This window comes from Taurulus bubalis (genome assembly GCF_910589615.1).
Source record: "Taurulus bubalis genome assembly, chromosome: 12".
Classification (NCBI taxonomy): Eukaryota; Metazoa; Chordata; class Actinopteri; order Perciformes; family Cottidae; genus Taurulus; species Taurulus bubalis.
Window position 1 is genome coordinate 11,234,735 of NC_136600.1, and position 25,232 is coordinate 11,259,966.

The following is a 25,232-nucleotide window of genomic DNA, read 5'->3' on the forward strand; positions in this document are numbered from 1 at the left end:
GAAGAAGAAAAAAAGAGCCTGTGTGTTCAGCTCTTGTTCTCTCTGGTCTCCTCTCTTCGTCTCTACCGATCGGCCCGTCCGATTGTTCCAGTCATTTTGCCATTTCATCAATAGATATTAGGCGGGTTTTAAACCTCGGTTTTGGGCAAAGTTAATTGCCAGTTCTTGAGTCGGACACTTGAGTAGTGCTGGCATTAGTTGAACGTGTATGAATCAATGATTTTCATTAACCGTTAATGGCTGAATTAGGGATTTCGCTGCTTTTCTCTCATTTACATCTCGTTGATGTTTTAACACAACAAGACAACAAGCAATGTTAAGACGTCATTATGGGCTCATTATGGGTAACATGTGACAATCTTTATTCTCTGTTTTCTGACAAGGACAAAACTATTAATCAACAGTGAAAATAATCCACACTTCATGTTTTTTACACATTGTGTAATTATGTAATCAAACCAGAAATTAGTCTGGCCTCCAGTGATGTTGGACGAGGAAGTGTTGCAGGATGCTGCGGGACAACTTCCCCTTAAGTTGCCTCTCAGACGCGCGGTGCAGTAGTTGTTGTTCGGGTCAAATGTATTCCCCGATTCGAAGATTGGTGTTATTGCCCGTTTGCTCCATACATCAGGGAACGCCCAGCCGTCACAATGAAGATAAAATCGTTTTGATATTGGGTTGCTGAATTTGTGGCCTTTTGTATTTTATCATTTCGCTTTAAGATAGCATCGGGGCTGCTGGCTCTCCTTTCTATCTTTGTCTCTTCTCCATCTGAATTGTTTCTCATGCTCACCCCTTTCTCCCTCTCTCCCTCTACACCCCCCCTCTTCCCCTTTTCCTCCCCCCTTATCTTACCCTGCCCCCCTCCACCCCTGCATGTCTCCCTCTCTCTCTCTCTCCACAGTTGTCCTAAGCTGGAGGACCTGCCGCCCGAGCAATGGAGCCACTCTACAGTAAGAAACGCCCTCAAGGAGTTACTCAAAGACATGAATCAGAGCTCTCTGGCTAAAGAATGTCCCTTATCACAGGTGCTGAAGCCCAGTCTGCTTATTTAAAAAAATAATAATAATAAAAAAAGATTAACGCCCAACCCCAACCCCCTGCTACCATACACAAACAAACACCCCTATCTCCATCACCACTGTCTTTTATCCTGTGCTTATCAAATGCCCTGAGTTTGATCAATTCGGAAAGAGAATTGGTATAGAAAATCCAAATCAATGGCTTATTGTCATTTGTTTGCCGCATGATTTTTTTTTTTGTTTCTTTTACCGCCCCCGACACACACACACACACACGCGCGCGCACGCACGTATGCAACTGCAGCCAAAAAGCAGAGGTGTTGTTGAACGTATGGTTATTGTTATATAAACATTGGCCCAAACCCAGAACGATCTGGATTGTTTCTGTTCTTTTTTGTTCCTCCCTCCCCCCATTTAGTTAATTCTCAACATTTCAGGCTGGACATACTGTATGCACGTCCACATGTCAGGTCTTGTATTCTGTGTTTTTGTGTGTGTGTGTGTGTGTGTGTGTGTGTGTGTGTGTGTGTGTGTGTGTGTGTGTGTGTGTGTGTGTGTGTGTGTGTGTGCCGGGAGGTTGTATAGAAAGCACTAGCGCAGATATTGTATTAACAGGCAATGCAGTCAGTATATCATGGCGGCAGCTCTGGAGTGAATGGAATGAAACGGCAGTATATCTCTCACAAGGGCCACAATGTGTGTGTGTGTGTGTGTGTGTGTGTGTGTGTGTGTGTGTGTGTGTGTCTCTCTCGCAGTGCGAGGAGACGCGCTCGCTTACATGTGTATTCGCCGGAGTATGTTTGTGAAACGCACATCCACGTACGGGACGCGTATGCAAAAGTATTATTTGTGTTTTATCTGTGTGTGTGTGTGTGTGTGTGTGTGTGTGTGTGTTTAGATTCGAGCGCGTGCGTAGGTGCCTTCAGAATGAAGCCAGCTCTCCTCCCAGGCCACCGTATGGTCACCTGGAGACCCTCATTTGCGCTGCGTGTGTGTGTGCGTGTGTGCGTGTGAGTGGCTGCTCTCAGCGTGTGTGTTTGTGTGTTTAGCCGGGCATGAGCAGTGCGCTGATGATGTAAAGAGTCCCTGGGTGGCGTTCAGGCGGAGCCCAGCCCGGTCTGGTAATCACCCTGTTTACGGTCCATATGTGAAGACGGCTCAGAGGAGAGCGTGCAAGCGCTGAGGATCTCACACACAGACGCACACGGCCTTCCTCACACTACGCACACGTCTCAAATTAAACTGAAGCTTCTTCTTGTAGCTTTCCAGCGAGGATGAAAGAAGGTCCTGGAAATATTTAGCGAAACGGAATCTGTTTTTTTCCGGCCTTGTGTGTTATTTAACGGACAATTTGGTTCCTAAGTTCAGATCTAAATGGCATTACATTTCCCCACATTTACTGTCATGCAGAGGTTGTAGCTTTGGTCACTGTAAAACCATTACCACGTCATTTTGTCTCCATTTGCAGTGTGATGTAGTTTCTCACTGTTGTGCATCGCTGCTGGTAAACCAGAATAAAAAGAATGCGTAAAATGGGAAACCAGATTTCAGTGCTGGCAGATTGTTTCTCAGTGCAGTGTGAACGCTCAGTGCTTCCTGTAGAGTCCACATATAAATGACATTTCTTCATGAGCCGTATCTCAGCCTTGACTTTTAATTCTTCTTTAAAATTTCTTGCATTTTGCCTGGACATTATTTTATTGCCTTATTTTATTGCCATTTCTTGTTTTTAAGGCAGCTGATTTTAAAAATACTAATCCGTTTTTTAGTAGTAGTTTGAAGTGATAGAGAGAGGAACTGGCAGTGTTGCCGCACGGTCATGATGTACACGAGTCTGCCTTGTTCAAACATGGCTGCCATGATGGTGTTTGACATCTGTTACTCTGTGGGGGCTTCATGTGGCCTGCTGCGCCCTACAGAGCGGCGGCTTGCTCCTCTCTCAACCCAACTGGTTTAGTGGACCGGTTGTCACGATTGAGGGGACGCCCCGATACAGGACTCCCTGCTCTGTGACCACGGATGGTCGCCATGTAGTCTGACGAGAAGCCGAGAAGCCAGGGGTGCATTTGGCCCGCCCTCTGAGCTTTCTGACTTGACCAAAAAAAAAGAGAAGAAAAGTGAAATGAGTGGGAGGAGGAAAAGGGGCGTTGCAGGAGGGAGCAGGAGATTGGCACTTTTTAAGGATTAGTGTTTCCTTGATTTTCTTCTACGTAATCCCAGACCGAAAAGGGAGGTCAACAGATGAGGGAATCGCGGCAAGTGAGTGAAAGAGAATTAGCCCACCTAACGCGGGGAGGGGAGGGCGGCGGCGGCGGCGGGCGGGGCTAGGGGGATTTGGTGAAGCGCCGCTTTTGTACAGGGTCCTGTCGAACACGTTTAGTCTGACTCTTTTGTAGCAGGGGCAAGTCACGCTTTGTGTGCTTGGGCTTCAAATGGCATGAGGAAACTCCTTGAGGAAACGCTCGTTGCGGCTCCGTCAGGAGAACTGACTCCGACCTGCGAACGTCACGACTCCCGCAGAGATGCATCGCCTGATTTAAACTTCCTCCATCAGCCAATCGAGCGTATTATTCTACTCCGAGGTTGCTACCAAGCTTAGCAACCCCCTTGCCCGTGTTCACAGAAACTATGGCAACAAACGAGATTCCACCCCCCCATCCTACCACCACCACCTCACCCCCCATTCCCATTGCCACCACCTCTTCTTTGCCACCCCCTGCTCGCTCTCACTGGGCGGCCCCTGATGCACCAGCTGCTGCGTTGCGTAGCAGCAAATAGTCATCAAAATGCCATCTTAGTGGGCCTTCACCACCTCGGCAGCCATAGGGGCAACCTGGTTGCCAGTGTGTGTGTGTGTGTGTGTGTGTGTGTGTGTGTGTGTGTGTGTGTGTTAGATTGAAGGGAGAGAGGGGGGGGGGGGGGTCATCCCAGTCGAGGTGAATATGTGCCATAATTGAGCTGTGAGATGTTGGCGAGAGACGAGGCGCAGTGTTGCAAATGGGATGCGCTTTCCCCCAGCTGATTCAAGACATCAGGCTAAGTTGGAATGTGTGTGTGTGTGTGTGTGTGTGTGTGTGTGTGTGTGTGTGTGTGTGTGTATTTAATCGTGTATGTGCGCGCGTGTTGCTCTGCTGGTATGCATTTGTGTAACCGTGCCGTGTGTGTTTGTCTGCAGGGGTTGTACTTTGTGTGTTTGCCTTTGCCAGTGTGTGCACCACACTCTAACGCTGGCAGCTGGGTGCCTACAGTACCTGCCTGCTGCACCGCTATTCTCTTACACACACACACACACACACACACACACACACACACACACACCTCTCTCTCTCTCTTTCTCTCTCTTCCTGTCTCCCATGATGGGGAGTGGAGTAGATGTTAGGGACCGATATTAGCCCAGTGCCACTTCCTGGTCTTGCTGATAAGCTCTCTGTGCTGCAGATGGCTATCACTTAAAGGGTCCACACACATGCTCATGCACACACACAAACACACACACACGCACACACACTGAGCCATGCTACCTGTTGACAAGCCCTAGCACAGCCCTCCTGCTGGCACCGCAGTGACGGCAGAGGCTCTGGTTATCTGCTTGATTTCACTTAGTGCGTATGCATGTGTGTGTGACAGAGCAGTGGAGAGAGAGAGAGAGAGAGAGAATAGGTGTGTGTGTGTGTGTTGTGTGTGTGTGTGTATTGTTTCGTACACACAAATGCCGGGCCCCCTGTGAGAGGTAGAGTGATGTATTGAGGGAGAGGGCTGATTAATGAGGAGCGTTTATTAGAACATCTGTGTCAAAGATGGCGGAGAAAGAGGGAGCGAGAGAGATGGGCAGAGAGAGAGAGAGAGAGAGAGAGAAAGGCACACCTCTTCTGCAGGTCTCTCGTTTTGTTGCCTGGAGCCGCCTTAGCCCAGATATACTGTAAATAAAACATGGCAGGCTGGAGGAGAGGGGTTCATTATCCCGCCGACTTAAAGGGGAACTCTTCTTACTTTAAATAAATGTTGTTGTTTTTTCCCAATGGATCTTCGGCCTGGGAGTTGGCTACCAGACCCAGGTTGAACTGGAAAATGTGGTTTGCTGCTCTCCCAATTTATAATTTTTTTCCCAAGCCCAGTAAATCATGAACAAAACCATTCCTTCTTATTTACACTGATTTACGCTGATCATAATGAATGAACAGGGATTATCATTTTTAAGACCATAGAAGATTGCAGTTGTTATTTTCTGATGCCAATAATAAATCCAAAAGAAAGGAGCTGCTTCATGCATAAATGTATGACCCATTAAAAAAGGGCAATTCTGACTTCCTCACCCTAACCTGAACTCTATCAGTGCTTCTCGTTGAATGAAGTCTTTTCAGTAGATCTATTAAAGGCTGCTTTGTTGCACCATGCAAGTCCAAATGCAGACCTCTTAACCCTCCCGTTTATGACGGCATGATGCACCACAGCACGGTTTGGGCAAATTCCCACCCCAACTGCTGAGCGGGCGTGACAAAGTGCGACCGCTGGTGCTCGGCCCGGTCTCCAGGAGGTACACGGCGGAAGTTTGTGGTGTCCTTCGTGACTGTAAAGAAGTACTCTTCCTCAACAGCCTTTATTTCCTTTCGGCCGTATTTTAATCCAATTACAGCTAAGACTTGGCATCCAGCACAGTCCAGGTCTTATCGAACCCGTATCGACTCTTGTGCGGTGTTGTTGACCGCTAACGTCTGTCCGGTAACTGTTAGTTCGGGCAAGGTATCACATGAAGCTGGTTGAAACAGTTCAGCTCAACCTCAAGCAGTTTGACAAAGGAAACACGTCCAACACGGTCCCCTTTGAAAGCATTTCGTGACACGTTTTAAGTTTTGCGATGGATCCTGGTTGGACATCCTGGTTTCATTTCGGCTTTCAGCTGATCAGCCGATCAGTCTCATATTTAGGATTTTTCTGTTGTTGCTGCCGATAGCGTATATTTCACAGTGTTCTGCTAGTAGCACGGAGCTAACGGCTAACGTTATTGGAGGTTGCATTGGCCTTAAATATGACGCGTTAAAGCTCTATTCAGTAATAATGAGTATTGAGCGAAATTAAAATGATAACGCTGGCAGGATGTGTTCAAATGTAATCTTCGTACATTTTGTTTTTGGGCGAAAACCTTGAATAAATACCGTTAATTGTAGGAGATGTTTTCACAGCAATATAGAACCAGTTTAACTTCCTAGTGCTAGCTCTAAGCAGCTTATATTAAATTCAAACTTTTTTTAATCAGAGCATTGAAATACAGTTTACATTGAGTTCGGACAGTTGTAATTCTTTTTTAGGATAGGTGGTGGCCAAGAAAAATTGCAATCGATTCTTCTATAGTTTGATCGCAGCTATGACAGAGTTCAGGAGGTCAGAGTTCGGTCGACCTCTCTCAAGGCACAGCTGCCACCCTTCGCCCTCCTTTTGTGAACCAGAATCATCCGCTTCCCCGTTCATTGTGCTCGCACCTCCGTGCTGCTCTGCCAGAAGGTCCCCCCCCCTCGCCATCCTCCAAGCGCATATATTATAGAAAATGATAAAGATGGCATACCTGTAATTTGAAAACAGATGGTTTGGTTCTTTTGAATATTTATAACAATCAAAAACATTTTCTCCCGCACACCATCCACGCTATTCGCCCGGAGGCCGGCAAGGTGTTAAAACATTCATTTTAATGAAAGTGGAAGGGAAAGAAAAATATCGGCTCTTTTGTTTTTTTGTGTTTTTTTCCGAGGCGACGGAGGGCGGTTGAAGGGAATGTAGAGAGGGCAGAGAATCGAATGTGAACGGGGAGACGCGGCCCTCGATCCGCTTGAAGTCATTGTCTTAAACAGATTGTATAAATACAGAGGGAAATAAAATGAAAGAGGTTTATCTGTTTACATCGCCCGACTCCCCAGATGCTGATATTCAATAAGCTGCTTCTTTTCTTTCGCTTTTTTGAAGGTAAATATATTTCATGTCCGACTGCTCTTGATGTCAAAAGACTCGGAACTCGGCTGACCTCATAATTTACCAGCTCCGAAATAAAAAGAAAAGTGTTCAGACAAACTCAACGGCATTTGATAAGGAAGAACAGATAAAATATTGCTTGATTTAATTTGTTTCACCTTTTAGAGGACGAGATCCAAAATTACTGCATGTCTGATACTTTTCAGTTGGCTTTTTCTATTTTTTTTTATAGTGCTGTTTTTTTTGTTACTGTGTCCCTATCTTTTATTTGTTTTGACAAGCTACAGTGTTACTGCATGTTTCACAAGCTTTAATATTATGTCTGCATTCTCCACAATGAGAATCTAAAGTCTCTCTCTCGTTCTCTCTCCCTCTCAATCAATCTCTCTCTTTCAGAGTATGATTTCCTCCATTGTGAACAGCACTTACTATGCAAATGTGTCGGCGGCGAAGTGTCAGGAATTTGGGCGCTGGTATAAACATTTCAAGAAGACAAAAGATATGATGGGTAAGCAAAACGGAGGGGCGCAAAGTATGGCGCTCACACTTTTGTCTCTTTGCACACACACACACACACACACACACACCAATTCACACCAATCGTCATTACAATATGTTCCCTAACCAACCGTCCCTTTGTCTTCCTACTGTTGCGTGAAGCAGAAATACATTTTTATCTTGTTATCTAATAACTCAAGATTACTCCGCAGTTTTGCAGTCGAACACAGCGTTATCTCTGATTTATCCATTTATTGCTTTAACTAACAGCAACGCGAAAGCCAAATTGAGGCCTCTGACTATTTAATTTTTGTGTTTCCCTCACTACTAAAAGGCAGCAATGACTTCAGCCGGCCACCGCCTAGTCTGAAATTCAATTAGATTTTCTTATCAACCCTGCGACAACGCATGCTTTATATTATCACCCACAAATAAAATTCCCCTTTTGACCTACCAGGAAATGAGGTTATGTGATGCTAGTTACACCCCAGCTGCAGATAGAATTCTGCTTTATTTTTGTGTTACGTCTTTTGAATTAAGCAGAACGCCACTGTGGTGGCGAGGCTCACAAGGCAGTGTAATGTTGAGATATTAGCTTTAACAATCTGTTGAACCATCTTCTCTTTTTTTTCTTTGCCAGTGCGCCACTGCTTGCCGCGATGACAGATGAGATATTGTATCAAAATGTTTTCACAGCCTCCATGCAAATAGCGTGTTGTGATCATATCTTATCTGATGTTTTTTTCTTCTTTATTTTTCTTCTGTTAAAGTGGCAGCATATGCCGAGAAACATTACTTACTCCAGGACTTGCTGTACTCTCTCGCATACTCCTACACGTTCCTCCGTCACAATTGTTCTCTATGTGGTTTTATTCTCCTCGGTGATGCTGGTGTTTTTAAATGTCATATTTCTGCTCAGCTGGAGTGGGAGAGAAGTACAGTAGGAAGCCTTCACCTTGTGTTTCTGTTCTCACAACGTGTGTGTCTGTGTTTGTGTGTGTTTGTGTGTGTGCTCCACCATCCGGCTGTGCAGGCATGCGCCAACCGTCCCAGCTGGAGGGCTACCTGGGGACGTGTGTCCTCCGTGAGAGCCCGCGTGCCAATGCACTAGGTATGTCGCAACACACACACACACACACACACACACACACACACACACACACACACACACACACACACACACACTGTGGAGGACATTACATTGACATGAATTAATTGCTTGGAGAGACCATAACATCAGCCGCCACACGGCAGTGGTTCCTGAAGAAAGTACATAAACACACACACACACACACACACACTGATTTGAAAAACTTATGACGAGCTACATTCCTTCCTTAATACCTAATCTTACTGACTGTCTTCTTGCCTTAACTCAATCTCAATTAAAATCTAAATCTAAACACATATCACTTAAAAATCCCAGCGAAAGGAAAAATCCCGTATTTACATCGTTTGCTCAAACGAAAACAATTCTTCATCCTTTCAACCAACATCATGGTCACACCCTGCACGTAATGTCTCTTTTCAACTGGAATACAATTAAAGGCTGATTCCTTTTGGCTTTAGAGAAGCAGAAACTGTGTTTTTTCCTTCTTCGTGTCGCTCCCTCCGGGGACATCAAGTCCTGACGAGAACAAATCCACCGATGTATACGACGCACAGGAGCATGCGCTAACATCTCAAGATGTATTCACACAAACTCACAAAAAACCTTGGCACACAAGCCTCAGGTGCCCACCACACGGCCGTGGCAAACCCCCCACCACCCCCGCCCCCCTCGACCTCAATATTCATGACAGGCTGCTGTCTGCTGTGCATGGTCACGAAGCGGCAGGAAGAGAAAGAGCTGGGGAAATGCCAAGTTTGAGGGGGCTGGAAAAGAGAGAGAGTGGCACGGTCATCCCTTTGTGCCTTGGCAAGTGGCGTCAAATGTGACTCTGCATTTACTTCACCGCGATGCAGTTTTTCTTCTTCTTTTTTTTTGAGCGAGCCGTTTGAGCCGCAAGTCAAGGGGAATAAGTACCTGGTCGCAGGTACTGGCACGCCACCCCGCCGCTCTGCCAGCTGAAGTGGTGTTAACCCGGCCGCCAGCGAATGCGGCGTGTCTTCTTTTGAGGTGGCAACGCCGGCGCAGGGGAAAGAGAGGGAGTTGGGTCACTCTGTATGTCTCCCTCTCTCTCTCCCTTCTCTCACACACACACACCCCTCGCTCCCCCCCCCCCTCCCTCAGCCCACATCCCATTCCCATTGTGTGTTTAATCCGGGGCTCTTTTGTGGCAGGATTCCACACGAGGACTCCCGCTTCTGTGGCAGCCTTTTTCTCCCAGGGCCTGCCATGCTCTTCTGTCACCCCCTTCTCTTTTCAATTTGCATGGAAATGCCTCTCCGTGTGCCTGTGTGCTTGTGTGTTTGTGAGCATGCCCCCCAGCAGTCCGTGCGAGGGAGCATATGCACACACACACACACATTCACATATGAGTGAATAGAAACGCCATACCATCAGAGCCAGGGAATGCCAGGGATTATGGGAAGAGATGTGATTATTACCAAGATTTTTTTTTTTTTTTTTGTTTTGTTTTATTTTTTTCTTCCCCCCACCAACATCATTTGTTTTCGACAAACGCTCAATAGACCCGTCTTGGCCGGGTGTTTTGTGCTTGCTGACAGTTAAGAAACAGGCAGCGCAAAACACACGATTATTGTGGGTATTTTTGGAAAACATCCATGCACTTAATCTTTCATCTGCGGAAAAATTCAGCTTGTTGAAGACTCCCCCCACCCCACCGCCTCCTCTTCCCCATAACAGCAATTTACGCTTTTCACAATCTCATACGACGCTTTTCTGTGGGATTTGAAGGCCGCGGCACACTTCTAAGGTGTTAATGTTGCCATCGTATGAATTCTTAAACGCTGCCCCCTCACTCAGTCAGTCAGCGCGGCGCACACGCAGAAAGCCTCACCATATGCGAATTCCTTAAAGAGAGGCGGAAACCTAAAAACATTTCAGCTGCTCCAAATGCTCATTCACGTCGCTGTGGGTAACACTTTGAATGTTAAATCATTGTTTTCATCCTGTAAGCACATCATTTAAACCTGCCTTCAAATGTTCCCGAGCAGCCATTATGGACTTAAAGACACCCAAAGCAAGAGATGCCTCAAAAATCTCAAAAACGCCATTAAATGACGCCACGGAGATTATTATTTTTTGGGTTATACAGACAGTTCAAGTCCTGATTTTTTGTGTTCGCTCAGACATGGTTGCACACTCCCATGTGCTCCTTCACCGCTCCCTGCTCCCTGCATTTATGTTCGGACCGTCCTCCGCTCAAATTCCTATATTGGCTAGCATGTGTTCCCTATTTGAGAATTAAGAATCTCTCTTTTGAGAAAATCAGATTCTCACACACACACACACACACACACACACACACACACACACACACACACACACACACACACACACACACACACACACACACACACACACACACACATATTTATCCTGCACCTACACTTACACTCACTCCACTGTCTCTCCAAGAATTTTATTTTTATTCACATGATGAGGCCACAGATGTTCTGAAGTTAATTTCGAAGGCATGGCTTGTGGAAGACACAGGTCAAACACAATGAGGCTCTTTTATCTGCGTCTCCATCTTTTGATCAGCTGTGTCACGACCAGTCAGCGAGGTAGAGGCCTGAGAAGGACGCTGGTTCAGAATAAGACACTAAACCTCTGTATACATCTGTTAGTGGTTTTGGGTGCTGACTGCAAAAATGTTTTCCTTTCCATAAGTTCTGAAAGTAAATGTTAGCTGACAGGCTAAGATTCACTTGAGGTTACAGTTTGATCTGATGCGGAGCAGATCTGGTTCACTGATTAGAGATTATAGCTCTGGTGACATTAAGCCGAGGATTTTTTTTAGATTAAGGTTTAACCTTTTGGTAGCCACCGGCACTTTCTCCAATCCTCCACGAAGATTTTGAAACTGATTTTTTGTCTTCTCCTGTCTCTCTGTCTCTTCTGCCCTCCCCTTTCGACCCTCTCTTCGTTCGTTTTTTCTCCTCCAGCAGACATGGACGGCCTGTCCGACCTGTCTCCACCCGGCTCTAATCACAGCCACAACCACAACCACAATCACAACCACAACCACCTGGGCTTCTCCCAGCAGCAGCAGCCCATCCCCGGCAGCACGGCAGAGCAGACTCCCTCCTCGCCGGTGCCCCCGCTGCCTCACGCCCCGCCGCCACACGGCGGCCAGACTGGTGGCCGACAGCCCCAGCTGCCCGGCATGCACCACCCGGGCATGGTGTCCACGCCCATCAGCCCCCAGCTGGTCAACCAGCAGCTTGTGATGGCGCAGATCCTCAACCAGCAGTACGCGGTGAACCGGCTGCTGGCGCAGCAGTCCCTGTCGCAGCAGTACCTCAACCACCCACCGGTCAACCGCAACTCCCACAACAAGCCCATGGAGCCACAGGTGTCCTCAAACACCGAGGTTTCCATGGAGATTTACCAGTGGGTGAGGGACGAGCTGAAGCGGGCCGGCATCTCACAGGCCGTCTTCGCCCGCGTGGCCTTCAACAGAACCCAGGTGAGGAGCGGAGTACAGTTCACCGTGACGTCTTTGACGTTACTGAAGTTATTGGCAGGAGTAAAAGTTTCTAATTCAGTCCGAATCCTTGTATATCTTTCTGCTAAAATAATAATGATGATGATGATAATTGTAATAATGCTTTTAATTTAATTTCTTGCCCCAGTCTGTCAGTTTGGAGCAAAACAATTTGAATGCGAAAAAGTCCATCCAAAAATGTCACCAAAGCACAAACATGCACAGCACAAAAACATGTGAAGTGCATCCCTCACTGTCGTAAGAGTCCACACCAATAACCTGTTTGATGAGGAAATACGTCACATCAAGAAAGTTACAAAACTATTTAATTTGTTCTACTTTTTTCTTTGCTAAGAAATACTAAGAACGGCCTACTGTTTGACTTGTTTAATATCCACAGTTCAAATCTCATTCATAATTCTCACCCTGCTTAAGGCAGCTGGCAGCCTGCCATGATGTGAAAGACCCCTGTTCGGTCATGGCGTGCATTCTCTCCCTGCCAAAATATGTGGTTTCACTTCCTAGTCAGAGGCCTTACTCATACACACACACACACACACACAGAAGGCAGCGATTATGTCTTAAGACGTACCGTCTGCACTACATTCGGGGTGGAGGGAGGTGAACAAACCTCATCACAACTCCATTTGCTTTGAAGTCGCTGTGAAAGAAAAAGAAAAGATCAACTGATTAGCATCTATCAGAATTAGAACGTACAGCAACCCCAAATAAGTGTGTGTGTGTGCGCGCGCACGCTATATAGTTGAGTCAGACAGTTTTCATGCGAGCTCCCACACAAACAGAGTCTTATCCGTGGCTGATATGAGGAATTAGTCTGATGTGCCGTTGGAGAGTTTGCCTTTGGAGGATTATTTATTAGGCCCGTGTTTTTTTTCTCGCGAATCTGTGTTAATAAAAGGAGGGAGGGGTGTCGAGTGGTGACATGAAGGGGGGTGTTGCGGAGGTGGATCAGAGGAGACGAAGGGGGAAGAGTTGAGGAAACTAATTGACCAAAAAGACAGACAGAAAGGGGTTGATGGTGGCATGAAAGAATGATAAGCATGCACCCACTAAAGAATGCAGACACGCAGACGCACACGGATCAAACACAACTTCACCCGAAAGCTTGTGTAAATAAAGTCGCCTGCGCCATAAAAACGTCACTCTGACTCATATTTCATGCGAGTATCTGTTCATACCTGTCTAGGATACCACAGACCCACCTTTCTAAACATGAAACACACAGTTGAATAGTCTGAATCACAACACATGTTTGCAGCTCTGATCGTTCCCCAAAAGGACTTGCAAGCTTGAAAAAAAAAAAAGAAAAAATATAAAAGCGTGAGCATGTTTTCCCCATCACCTTGTTTTATTACCAAATCACACCTATTGATGGAGAGAGAAGCGGAGCGATGGTTTGCTCAGTGTGTGGCCAAGAGCTGATGAAAAGGCCCAATCACGCGTCTCTGATAATGGAGTCATCGCCGACTCATAATGATGGAATTGAGCGCTATTGAAAAGTAAACAGAGGACACACTGATTGCTCGCCGCACAAGACTTTCACATCTCAGCCGAGTAGCTGCGGCTCTCGTCTGAAGCAGCACGCGGCTCCGAGAACGTGTCCAAGATCTGCAAAATTGCACGCAAGCAAAGTGTTGGAGGCCACAACAATACGTTGCAATGATCGATGAAGTGCTGCGAACCAACAGAACAGAATTATGTACTTTTGTATTTCGAGACAAAAGCTCTGTAGAGAGTCACAAGGTCGACGGGATTTTACAACGACGATGGAAGGTAGGGAGGAACCGTAGGGAAGGTGTGAGGGAAGGAGAGACTAAGAATAGAGTCCCTACAAGGCAGTCTGAGTTTACAGTTAAAGTGGATATAAGAGTGTCATCTCCATTGTCATTAGAGTCTCCATTTGCACTCATGGCTCTCCTTTACTGTTTAAGAATCCTCTAATGGGATTATTCTCCTTGCTTGACCCCCCTTCCACCCAACTGTTTCTCCTCTCTCGGAGCTTCTGTCTTTCTTTTCCCTTCCCTTTTTTTCCTGTCACTGTCTCATTGGCTTCTCCCTCCCTCCTTCCCCGCCGCGCAGGGCCTGCTGTCCGAGATCCTACGCAAGGAGGAGGACCCTAAAACGGCTTCCCAGTCGCTGCTGGTCAACTTGCGCGCTATGCAGAACTTCCTGCAGCTGCCAGAGGCTGAGCGCGACCGCATCTACCAGGATGAGAGGGAGCGCAGCCTGACGGCAGCCTCGGCGATGGGCGCTCCGCCGCTCATCAGCACCCCGCCAATCCGACCTGTACAGGTACCAGAGATTGTATTTTAATTTAAAGTCAAGGGGGTGAAGGCAGATGTATACTTTATTTCTGGATTTGATTGATGGCTTGGTTTCAAGTGTTATGCATCTGCTGTGCACCTCAAGTAATCATACCTTATTTTATTCACTTTCTAAAAGAGAACAATCATGGAGAGAAGAACTGGAAATATTTTTCGATACAAAAGTTTGTATCGTTACTGAAAAGGAAAAGCTTCAGCATTTGTTCAATTAATATCAACAAACGCAAGTCAGTGGCGGAAACGACTGATCACAGTTCTCACAGCAGCCCAGATGTGTTGTTATTTGTCTAAGCTGTGGTGGGACTCTGTGTAGCCAACTCCCAGTCTGGGCAACAAAAATACTCAAATGTACAATCTTGTTATCCAACTGGCCCATCACATACAATTCAAGTTTGCCAGTTTGCTAACTTGCAGAATGCAAAAAATAAATGTTGTCGTTGGCTCTCTGCTTCAAATAGATATTTGCATAACGACCAAGATTTTCAGTCAGGAGGCTGAAAAGAAAATGCAAATCTCTTATGTCGGAGATGGAGCAAAAAGTGCAGCCAGAGTTCGGAAAGCACGCAGCAAGAGGAGAGATGACAGAGGCTGCGTTTGTTGAATATATATATTTTTTTAAACGCACGTGCGAGTAGATCTAGTCCCATGAACTGTTTCAAGATATTGTGAGCAGTAGGGCTGCAACTAACGATTATTTTAATAATCGATTAATCGGTTGATTATTTTTTCGATTAATCGATGAATCGGATAAAAAAATGTTTTTATCAAAAAAGCGTTCATTTCCAACCCTTTATTCAAAAACAGAAGTGACAGTGCAAAACATCTTCAGAAAGTGCACAAACAGGTTGCTCCTTGAACATCCCTGAGCTGTTAATTAAAACAACAAAATGGACTAACACTAAAAACATACACATCTATGCTTTACATCTGCCAAATGTGAGCCCTTTTTACTGTAATTGATCCCTCCAGAGGCTGCATTTAGCATACGCTGCTTTATCAATATGTATGAAATACTGGGACAGAGGGAAGCTGTACTGCTCCATATAGAGCGTCCTCTTCCTTAAACTCTTTCATTCTGGGTCTCTTATGACCACGACGTCCTGCAGCCAGATCCGCCGGTGTGCCGGTTTAACGTTAACGAGTGACAGCGTGACCTGAACCAGACCGGGGGTTAACGGCATGTTTCATCACGTTACGTTTTTTTACAAGCAAGACTGAACTGTAACGGAACATAATGTAACTTTAACGACAATACACAACCCAAACACGTTAGCTAACGCGATAGCAAGCTGACTAGCTTCCATTAAAAACAAGTTTGAGGAACATGAAGACGCTGATTGGCCAAGACTCGACTTGTCAAAGATCTTCTATTTTTGAGAACATCACAACCTCAGCTTTTCTCGCGTCTCACTCCAATCTCAGAAACGCTGGCCGGCCAGTTGCTCTGCTCCGCTCTTTTTTTCTTCTCCGCGACTTATTGCCCGGCGTAATAATCGCGCGACACAACGAATCGATAATGAAATTCGTTGCCAACACTTTTGACAATCGATTTTTATCGATTCGTTGTTACAGCCCTAGTGAGCAGTGTGTTTCCATGCGCTCAGGCTCGAGAACAGGTATGCAGGTGTGCCGGTCGGAGTGTTTTTAAGAAGCTGTCTGTCTTCGTGCTGTGTCCTGGACTCGATCCAGACACATTTAACAAACCTCCTGACACCTGTCAGGTTTTGTAGTTGGCTACAAGAGGTGAAACAAAGTGTTACTCATTCGTCAGCACTCGCCTGTTTACATGTGACAACAGCAGGCATGGACGCCAGCACCTCCCCGGCACATTGTTTTCTGCCACACCTCACATTCCCCTCCATTGTGTCAGGCTGCTACCTGTCTGGAGGAGACGTGTAATAAATAAGAGCCCATTCGTTCCGTCGGCGTGCGCACCAGAGAGCATACTTTACATTCTCCCCGCATGTAAATGAGTCCCACATCGTCCCCGCCGCTCACCAAAAAGATGAGACTGGTGCACAAATAACGGATCATTTTTTGTGCTAATTTTGACCTTTTACCGTGCATTACGCGGCATTAACAGCCCTATCATTTTTTTTTTAAATGCGACGAGCTCCGCGAAAGATCAAACACCGTTTAGTCAGTCCCCCGTTTCAAAATCGCCCGCGCACCGGAGCACAACTCTATATCCTCGCCACAAATCCATGTCCCTCATTTGAAAGGTATGTGGCAACTTTCTACCACTTAAGCCTGTTTGAAGTGCGGTCAGCCTCATCTGAAAGTGACGGGGGCCGACAAAGGCCGTCTCTGTCCTGTCGCTGGTGCAGATTTGGCTTTTTATTCAGGTGAGGAGGGAAGAAAGACAGAGGCACGAGCCCACACGTCTCCAATTGAAACCTCCCACGGGAAAACTGCTCAGCAGGATGCAAGTTGCCTGTCCTTGCCAAACTTTAAAAAGAGAAAGAGTGGCATTCTGAATCAGCGGTGCTGAACTTTAAACGGGGCTTCTTTGCAGTTCACAGCTCATCTTTACAATCGGAGGCTCAGAGTTAGAGAGCGGGCCTTTGCACAAGAATGTTGCTTTTGGCTTCATAACCCACCGTGAGAGAGCCACAGACGGGAACTTTAATAGGAATAACTCTTTATCATTATATTCTGACAGTCGCCTCCTTTTTAGAGCTCTTAATGTCAAGAGTCTCTAAAGCAGCTGTCAATTTAAAATCTCTCGAAGCTCAAACTCCGGTCAGACTATCACCACTGGTGGGCAGCACTTTTGGATTTTGGCTCAACAGATTTCCACCATGGTGGACCCGGTCACAATCTTCCTCATTTTGCAGCAAAACAGGGACTAAAATATGTTCTTGGAAAGATTCGAGGTGAGAAATAGACAATGCAACAACATCATTCCTATTGATATTTGTATAGAAGTATGACCTTGTGATTGACAGCTGCGTCAGAGACTCCTCGGCTCTGATTGGTTGTTTTCCTTCGGGCGCAGCAGAATCTTACAAATGCTATTGGGAGAACTAATCAGATGAACCAGATCTGTCCACAGAGTATCTGTCTCGTGAACTGCAGTCAGGTTACAGTTTCAGCAAATGTGACGGAAAATGACTTTGATTTAAGTTTCCGACTGTAGCTTTCACGTCTTTACTGACGTCTCAGATGCAGAAATTAACATTTGGAACTATGAGTTTTTCATTCATAGGGGAATTGGAGATCAGTGAGCCGCTTTCCTCTCAGAATGAACGTACCCTTTTAGCATATCTGGGACCAGCTTCCAGAGCTGTAGAGATCCATAACCTTGCACAAAGAGATCTGCAGGCGAAACACAAACACCGAGGCGAGAACACGGCGTACAAACTACTTCAAACACCACCCGAAACTCAAGCTTTTGGTTGTTGTTTTTTATTCCACTGTTGGCACATCAATGGAATATCTTGAGACCCTAATATATTTCACCTGTATGACTTAAACCCGTCAACATTCATCATGCCGACCCGTTCCTACACAAGGCAATTCTCACAAACACACACGCACACACAACTAGTACACCTGGCCATCTGCCAGCCTCTCCTATGGAGCAATGCGGTGTGAATTTAAGCACATAAATCAGCCAGGGTGGCAATTGAGCCAGAGACAGAGGAGGGTTTTTATTGGCCTCATAAAAACAGATGCAGAGGTATGTTTCTCTCACGTGTGCTGATAGGTCGGCACAACTCCCCCAAAAGCCAGTTAGCGCACGTCCCGGCCTTAACAATTAGCTTGACATGGCAACCTACCGCTCAGACTGACGAGCCTAGTCGTAAAAAAAAAAAAAAATGTGATGAAAGGCCCAGAAATGCTCTGGCATTCCAGTTTCACCACAAATTTTAGGATTATGTGATTGTCTTTGACGCATAAAGGAGCTCGTATTAGGCGTCTAGACAAAACGCTTGAATATATATATATGTGTGTGTTTTTTTGATCACAGGCTGTGTGTCGTGAGTTCGTAGCTGTTGGTGTTATTATGATTATTTGAATGCTAGGCGCTTGTACTCAATACCCAACCCTGCCGATGTCTCTTTTCAAAAGGGCTCGTATGGAATGATTCATATGCTAATGGTTGGTGGGTAATGCTTTTATTAGGATACTTGTTAACTTGTCAAAGGATTTTTGTCAAGATGCAACAAGCCGCTGAATGAAGATGATTTGATTTCACTTGACTTGCATTTATTTTTTAATCACCAGCTTGACATAAGAATAATAACATTCCTCACAACGCATCTAAGTGTTTTCGAGCAAAGTAACGCTGGAGCTGGGCGTGGGTGTAATCTACACTCCAGTGTGTGTGTGTGTGTGTGTGTGTGTGTCTTGTGTTTAGCCAGATTACCTCTCTCTCTCTTTTTTTCCCCGTGTGAGCCTAAGCAAATAACGTTTGTATGTTGTGTTCCCGACACAGCAGCCCCGGAGGGAAGACTGTAGCAGCCTGAGGCCCGAGGACTGGAATCCCAGAATCCCTGTGGGCCTTTCCCCTGTGAGCAGATAACGCCACCCACCTCACCTCTCCACCTCCACCAATCTGAACACACACATTATCAGAGACAATGCACACACTTGACGCTTATTATCGCCCAACATGCAATTAATTGCTATTATCTTTCAAGTGAAAGGCTAATATTCACATTTATTTAAATAATGTTTTGTGTGTAAAGAATGTCTAATACCACCGTATTTTACAGTAATATTACGATTTTAATTACATGTAAAGTTGATAATGAGGTCAAAAGCAGATATATATATTTTTTTTAATCTAATTTTTTGGTATCAAAAACGAGAGAGAGAGAGAGAGAGAGAGAGAGAGAGAGTTAGAGAGAGAGAGAGAGAGAGAGAAATATAAATCTTATTGCTCAGTTACGGATACACAGTATTTAGTACACTAACTGTCACACATGACTCTGATAATATTAATATCTTCAGGGGCTGAAGATCCCATTCATACACACAATCAAAATCTATCAAATACAAAAGGAGAATCCAACATCTGACAAAGTATTAGAAATAAAAACTGATTTTCGTAATCTTTTCGCCTGTCTTCCCCCTGTTAACCAGGTGAAACAGTCGCCTCTACCCAGCGAGTGGAACGGCAAGACGGAGAGCTGCATCCTCAACATCAACTCCACCATCTACGACGAGATCCAGCAGGAGATGAAGAGGGCCAAAGTCTCCCAGGCCCTGTTCGCCAAGGTGGCCGCCTCCAAGAGCCAGGTACGGAAAGGACACGCACTGGTGCTTGCTTTGGTCCTCTCGGTCCGGCCGTTGTCCTCCAGAAAACTTAATTTCAGTTCAAGCTACACTTGCAGAATATGAAGAGCTGTCTTTCTTCTCTCATCAATGGAGCATGGTCTTTGTTCGATAGCTGGTGAAAATCGTTTTTAGGCGTAGCTACCTTTTGAGAAATAATGTGTAAATGCTGTTAATCATAACTTCTTCGATCTGGCTTTGTAAACTGGCTCTTACAGCAGTATTGATGTGTCATAAAGCCCCCCCGAAAAAATTCCCAACCTGCATAGCATAAATTGCGTAAAGTGTCCACACACACACACACACACACACACACACACACACACACACACACACACACACACACACACACACACACACACACACACAAAGGCTGATGGATGTCTTGCAAAATTGAAAAGAATAAAGATCCATCAGCACTGAGACAGTCAACAATATCTTCAAAATGTTGATAAGATGCAAACAACATCGCAATGTTCGAACAGTTGAAGGCAAAGCAGTAGAAATCCACCCGACCCCGAGCGAAACTTGCCCCTGTGCACCGCTGCTGTGATTTATCGACATAATGACACATGTCCTCTTTATTGTGGGTTTGGAGTTTAGCAGTCGACAGTGTTTCAACACCAAACAAACCTGTTTATATTAGCTCTCCGTGCAGTCAGACGATGGGGCCCCTGTTATCTTCTCCCAGAGAGCAGAGCGCTCACACAATACGAGCCTGTGTGTGTGTTGGAAACAGGGAGGAAGAGAAAATACACACCACCAACTTAACTGTGCATTAAAAGCAATTTTAAAATGTAGCACTAAGGAGTTATTATTAAAGGTTTTCACGTGTCTGTCGGAGGAGCTGGGAAGATTTCCACAATTGTGCTTGATGAAGACGTTGAGGGTGGAGGAGTGGGGGGGGGGAATAGATCACCAAGGGCGGAATAATCTTGAAATATCTGCAAAGGCTTTATTTTTTTCTTGCTGATTAGGATGATTATACCCTCAGATAGCTTTGTTTTACCAAATTGCAGTTTGATGCACAAACCACTGTTTTTGTTCAGGAGTTCAAAGACTCCTTGGAAGGATTGGAGGGAGAGAAAGGGGGCGAGCGAGGAGACATTGACTCGCACACAGCTCCCCCTCTTCTCAAATGAAGGTTTGTCTGGGAACAGGTTTCCACTGTGCCTTCTCCACCTCTCTCTCATCTTTCTGTCTTGCCCCTCTACCTCTCGTCCCCCCCTCGCCCCCCCCGCCCCCCACAACCCACGATTTCTGCCTCTCTTTCACGTTCCATTCATGGCAGGCGGGTGTGAATGTGAATTGAGCAGCAGATAAGAAGTGTGCTAATTATGCCTGTGAAAGGGGGCCTGGGAGAGCACTTATCTCTGGCTCCATCTCGTAATGGGCGCTCCCCGGGCAGCTGGTCTCCCCCCTTACTACCCAGCCGGCATCGCCACGGCTACCGGCAGCGCCAGGCCTGCTCCTCCCCATCAGGACCCCTAAACCCTGAAAAAACAGTGACCAGCACCCAGTTTTTTTTACCTGCCGCTTCCTTGAAAAACCCTAAAAAATGCAGCATTTTGATTGAAAGTGGGACAAGATAGTCGTTTTATTTTTACGTCTTAGCCGTGGGCAGATAGTTCCATCGGGATTTTACTTTCCAGAAATCCGCATCAGTCCATCTATATGGGCGGAAATGTCTTCTTCTTCCCCACACATTGTTATAATATGTTGATGGCAGCGGAGCTGCAACAATTACTAGGGAAGAAACTATTTTGCTGATCAATCCATCATTTGAGTCACTTTTTCAAGCAGAAATGCTGGTTGGTTTGCTGGTTCCAGCTTCTTAGTGTTTGTAGATTTCATCATTGTTTATGTGTTGCTGATTTATATCATTCAACGTTAGATATGTTTGGGTTTGGACATTTTCTATCAACCAGCCAATTAATCGAGAAAATAATCGGTGGATTAATCGAAAATGAAAAGTTGCAGCTATAACTACTCTTCATAAAATGTTTAAGGTGTTTAAGCTCTAGCATTAGATTTCACAAACAGCACTGGTTCCACTGCTGGAACTAAAGAAAATGCTCGCTTCATGTCACCGGAGCTACGACGCTGGGTGTTAATTGCTCTCGAGCTTACTGTGGTGTGAATCAGTCGGCCAAGAAGAACGGCAAAATGTGTTTTTTAAACTACACGCTGTAAACGACAGCTTAAGTCAGGAGAGGGTTTTATTTTGCAGCCGTGCAGGAACACAACAACGCTATCCAAGCTTTGGGGTTGAGAGCCATGCCAGCGGAGACTGCTGGTATACGGGGGGTTGGAGTGCAGTGTGGCTGTGGTTGGTGACGAGTGTGGAGGATGGGCCGGACTGGCAGGGTGCCCATATGGGGTCCAGGGAAATAATGGCGGGGGGAAGGGAAGAGGCCTCATCGCTGAGGCACTGGCACCGTCCCGTCGGCTCGGTGTGCAGTTCAACCTCTTCAGCTCAGTTTAGGATTTCCCAGCATGCTTACGCACGCACAGGATCAGGTGACCGGGATCCGCCGGTTCCAGTCCCCGTACGTACAGCATGGGCGGTGTACGTGTGCTATTAGTGTATTAGTGTGCGGCACACTGGCCTCGTTCACAGAGAGACGGAGGGATGCAGCTCAGGAGGGGAGAAGAAGAGAGAGGAGAGAAATAAAAGGTGTGGAGTTGAAGGAGGTCAAAGGCAGTAGTGATCCTCCTGGGTAGAAAAGCAGTAAAAAAGAAGTTCACTGATTGGTCCACGCTCCACTGAGTCTTTGCTTATTTGTGTGTATTTCTGTATTCTGCATATAGATACGGGTTTATGTGCAGGCGCATTTGAATGTGTGTGTTTGGGGGGTTCCTGGAACGCAGCCATCCCGTCCTCTCTTAGGGCTCGTAACCACTGCAGGCCTATGCCCCCCCCATCCATCCACCCACCCACACACACACACACACACACACACACACACATACACATTCAATGTTGCATTTCAATCACTCTTTTACGGCCACATATTCAAAGTAGTAACTATAGAGCAGTGAATCTAACCCAAGCCATACTACTTCATCAGATTGATGGTCGCCATTTCACTTCAAGTCTGGGCATACATATTTTTTAAGTAATCCATGCAGCAATTCTGATTTATTAGGACAGATATTACACCCAGACTTTTGATAAAAATCTGAATCACTATTCATGATCCCTTCCTCAAGGCCTCAAACTGATCGAACACTCCGAGAATGCTCTGTATCCATTTAGCTTCAGGAGATGTCAGACTTGGAGAAAACAACTGTTTGTGATTGGTTTGAATCCAGCGAGGACGGTGCCAAAAGTAGCTTTTTTCGCCAAGCGGTCCCGTTTCGGGTTTTAGCCCCGTGGAGGTGCGAGCTATGATCTGGACAGCCCGGAGTTGATGTCAACATTATTAACCGGCGCAGTGGGGCTCGAGCAGCCATCTAGCGGGCTACTGGGCTTTGTTCTTAACAGAGGAGGCAGGGCGAGCCTGGCAGAGAGGGCGGCTCATGTTCAGATGAGCGATGGGAGGTGAGCTGCGGCTTGGGAGCGGGGGGCATCGCTTTGACACGACTTTTATGTCCAAACATCCCCGACACTTCCTGGGAGGAATTGCACGCCGGACGGAAAAAAATCTGAGTCCCCGCTGTCGCAAAACAAGCGCCGTGGGAGCCCCGCGCGCCACGGGGCTCAAAGCCCTCCGACTCCTCAATGACCAGAAGAGTGCAGAGCGCAGTCACCGCCACCAACAACGCTTCCTCTCTCTCTCTCTCTCTCTCTCTCTCTCTCTCATCGCCCATTCTCCCCTGGAAGAGGCTACGCTAATTAGCCAGGCTCTAATGAGACAGAATGGCACTGATCTGGTCCGCCGCTGCGCCACCGGGGGGGGGCTGGTGCAGTAGGAGGGGTGGGGGGGAGGTTGGTGTATGCCATCTGTCACCCTGCACCCGCCTGGCACGGCAGTCCCTGGAGTGGAGGGTAGGGGGTGGTGATGGTGGGGGGTGAGTGCCTTGTTGGTCTGGAGAGGTGGGGGGGTGGGGACACTGATATGAGTAGGAAGGGAGGGTGACAGAATAACGAGAGCCGCTTCCTTCATGTTTGGAAAATGACTAATTTCCTGTTCGGGGTTGAATCCCATTAGTGGTCGTACATGTTTTATGGGGTCTTGAACGCTTTTCTTAGCTTTAATGTCAGATATTTAGCACATGACCCACCCAACCAGACCAGGCCAACAACACACACACACACACACACACACACACACACACACACACACACACACACACACACACATACACACCACTTCTAGTGTTCGGCTCCATCCAATGGCTGCTTAACAAGAGGGGCAGATGGCTGACCTTTCGGGTGTCTGTTTCTGGATTGTGACCGCTCAGAGGTTTGTCTGTTACTGAGAAACCACTTGGGGTCGTTGTGTTAGAAGTCATGCTTTCGCATGAAGAGTTGTTTGCAAATGGCTTTACATGACATCATAGTACAGCAAAATCAGACACCTTGTAATATAAGGAACTTCGAGGTGCTCTGTGTTGTAACGACTCGGCTCAGTTTTTGCTCCACTTTTCACAAGTTGTACTTTCTGTGTGATGGCAGGGCGGGCATCAAGACGTCTTCTTTTTTCTTCTTCTTCTTCTTCTTCTTCTTCTTCTTCTTCTTCTTCTTCTTCTTCTTCTTCTTCTTCTTTTGTTTGTAGATTAACAGTTCCCCACACCTCTCTCCCTCAAATTAGGCAGATCAGAGCGAGCATATCACATCCCCCCAAGGGATCCAAAAGGGTCGTGCCTGTTTATTAATTGATTTATTTATTTATCTCCTGCGCCTGCTTGGTTATTAGGTTGCCATGGGAAACAGGCTAGGCCAGATCCTCTCTATTATTAAAGACACAATTTCTTGAACTGGAGACCCAGCTGTCTGAATAATTAATTTAGCGAATGAATTATCTTGCAAACGGTAAGTCTTCCCCCTCCCTCTGAAATGAGCCTTTCCCTTATTGTTTAATGGACAGTGGAATTCCCACCAGCCTGTTTTTCTCTCCACTGCCCGTTTCACCGAACCCTCCTCCTCTCAGCAGAGGCCCCGGGGTCTCACTGAGCATGCCCAGAGCACTTTGTGTCCCTCCTGCCATCTCTCTCACTTATGCCTTACATGCCACCTCTCACCCCATCTGTCTCCAATTGCGCAACCCACTCCCGCCTCCTCTCCGGGGGTCCAAACGAGGCATCTTTCCCCCGACTGTCAGAACTCCAAATTTGTCTCTTCGTCACCCCTAATGCAGTATTATAAGACAAATGTTTTCTGCCGTGGCGCAGGTGTTAGCCGGTTAACTGAGTTAGCACTTTTCTAATAGTTCACTAACCCTTTCTATGAGTCACTCTCTAGGCCTAGCCTTGCTCCACCTACTAGCCACTTGCCGAACCTAACTAGTTCTTAGCCTTTGGCCGCTGGTTAGCAAACGCTCCCTTTGTCCCAGTGACAGGCT

The 25,232-nt window shown here is 46.4% G+C and overlaps 1 protein-coding gene across 2 annotated transcripts in view; it reads left to right on the forward strand.

The window, feature by feature from the left end:
- The window catches only part of satb1b (SATB homeobox 1b), a gene marked incomplete at both ends in the record, with an annotated part of 43,833 nt that overhangs the window by 7,032 nt on the left and 11,569 nt on the right, over window positions 1-25,232 (forward strand). Inside the window, 7 exons of one of the 2 annotated variants that reach the window (XM_079227841.1) lie at window positions 905-953; window positions 7,380-7,491; window positions 8,515-8,592; window positions 11,556-12,079; window positions 14,198-14,410; window positions 18,887-18,958; window positions 19,534-19,689. In XM_079227841.1, coding sequence (XP_079083967.1) covers window positions 905-953; window positions 7,380-7,491; window positions 8,515-8,592; window positions 11,556-12,079; window positions 14,198-14,410; window positions 18,887-18,958; window positions 19,534-19,689 — 1,204 coding nt within the window. Of the gene's footprint in view, window positions 1-904; window positions 1,029-7,379; window positions 7,492-8,514; window positions 8,593-11,555; window positions 12,080-14,197; window positions 14,411-18,886; window positions 18,959-19,533; window positions 19,690-25,232 lie in introns of both variants that reach the window. The other variant, XM_079227842.1, reaches the window with a different exon arrangement.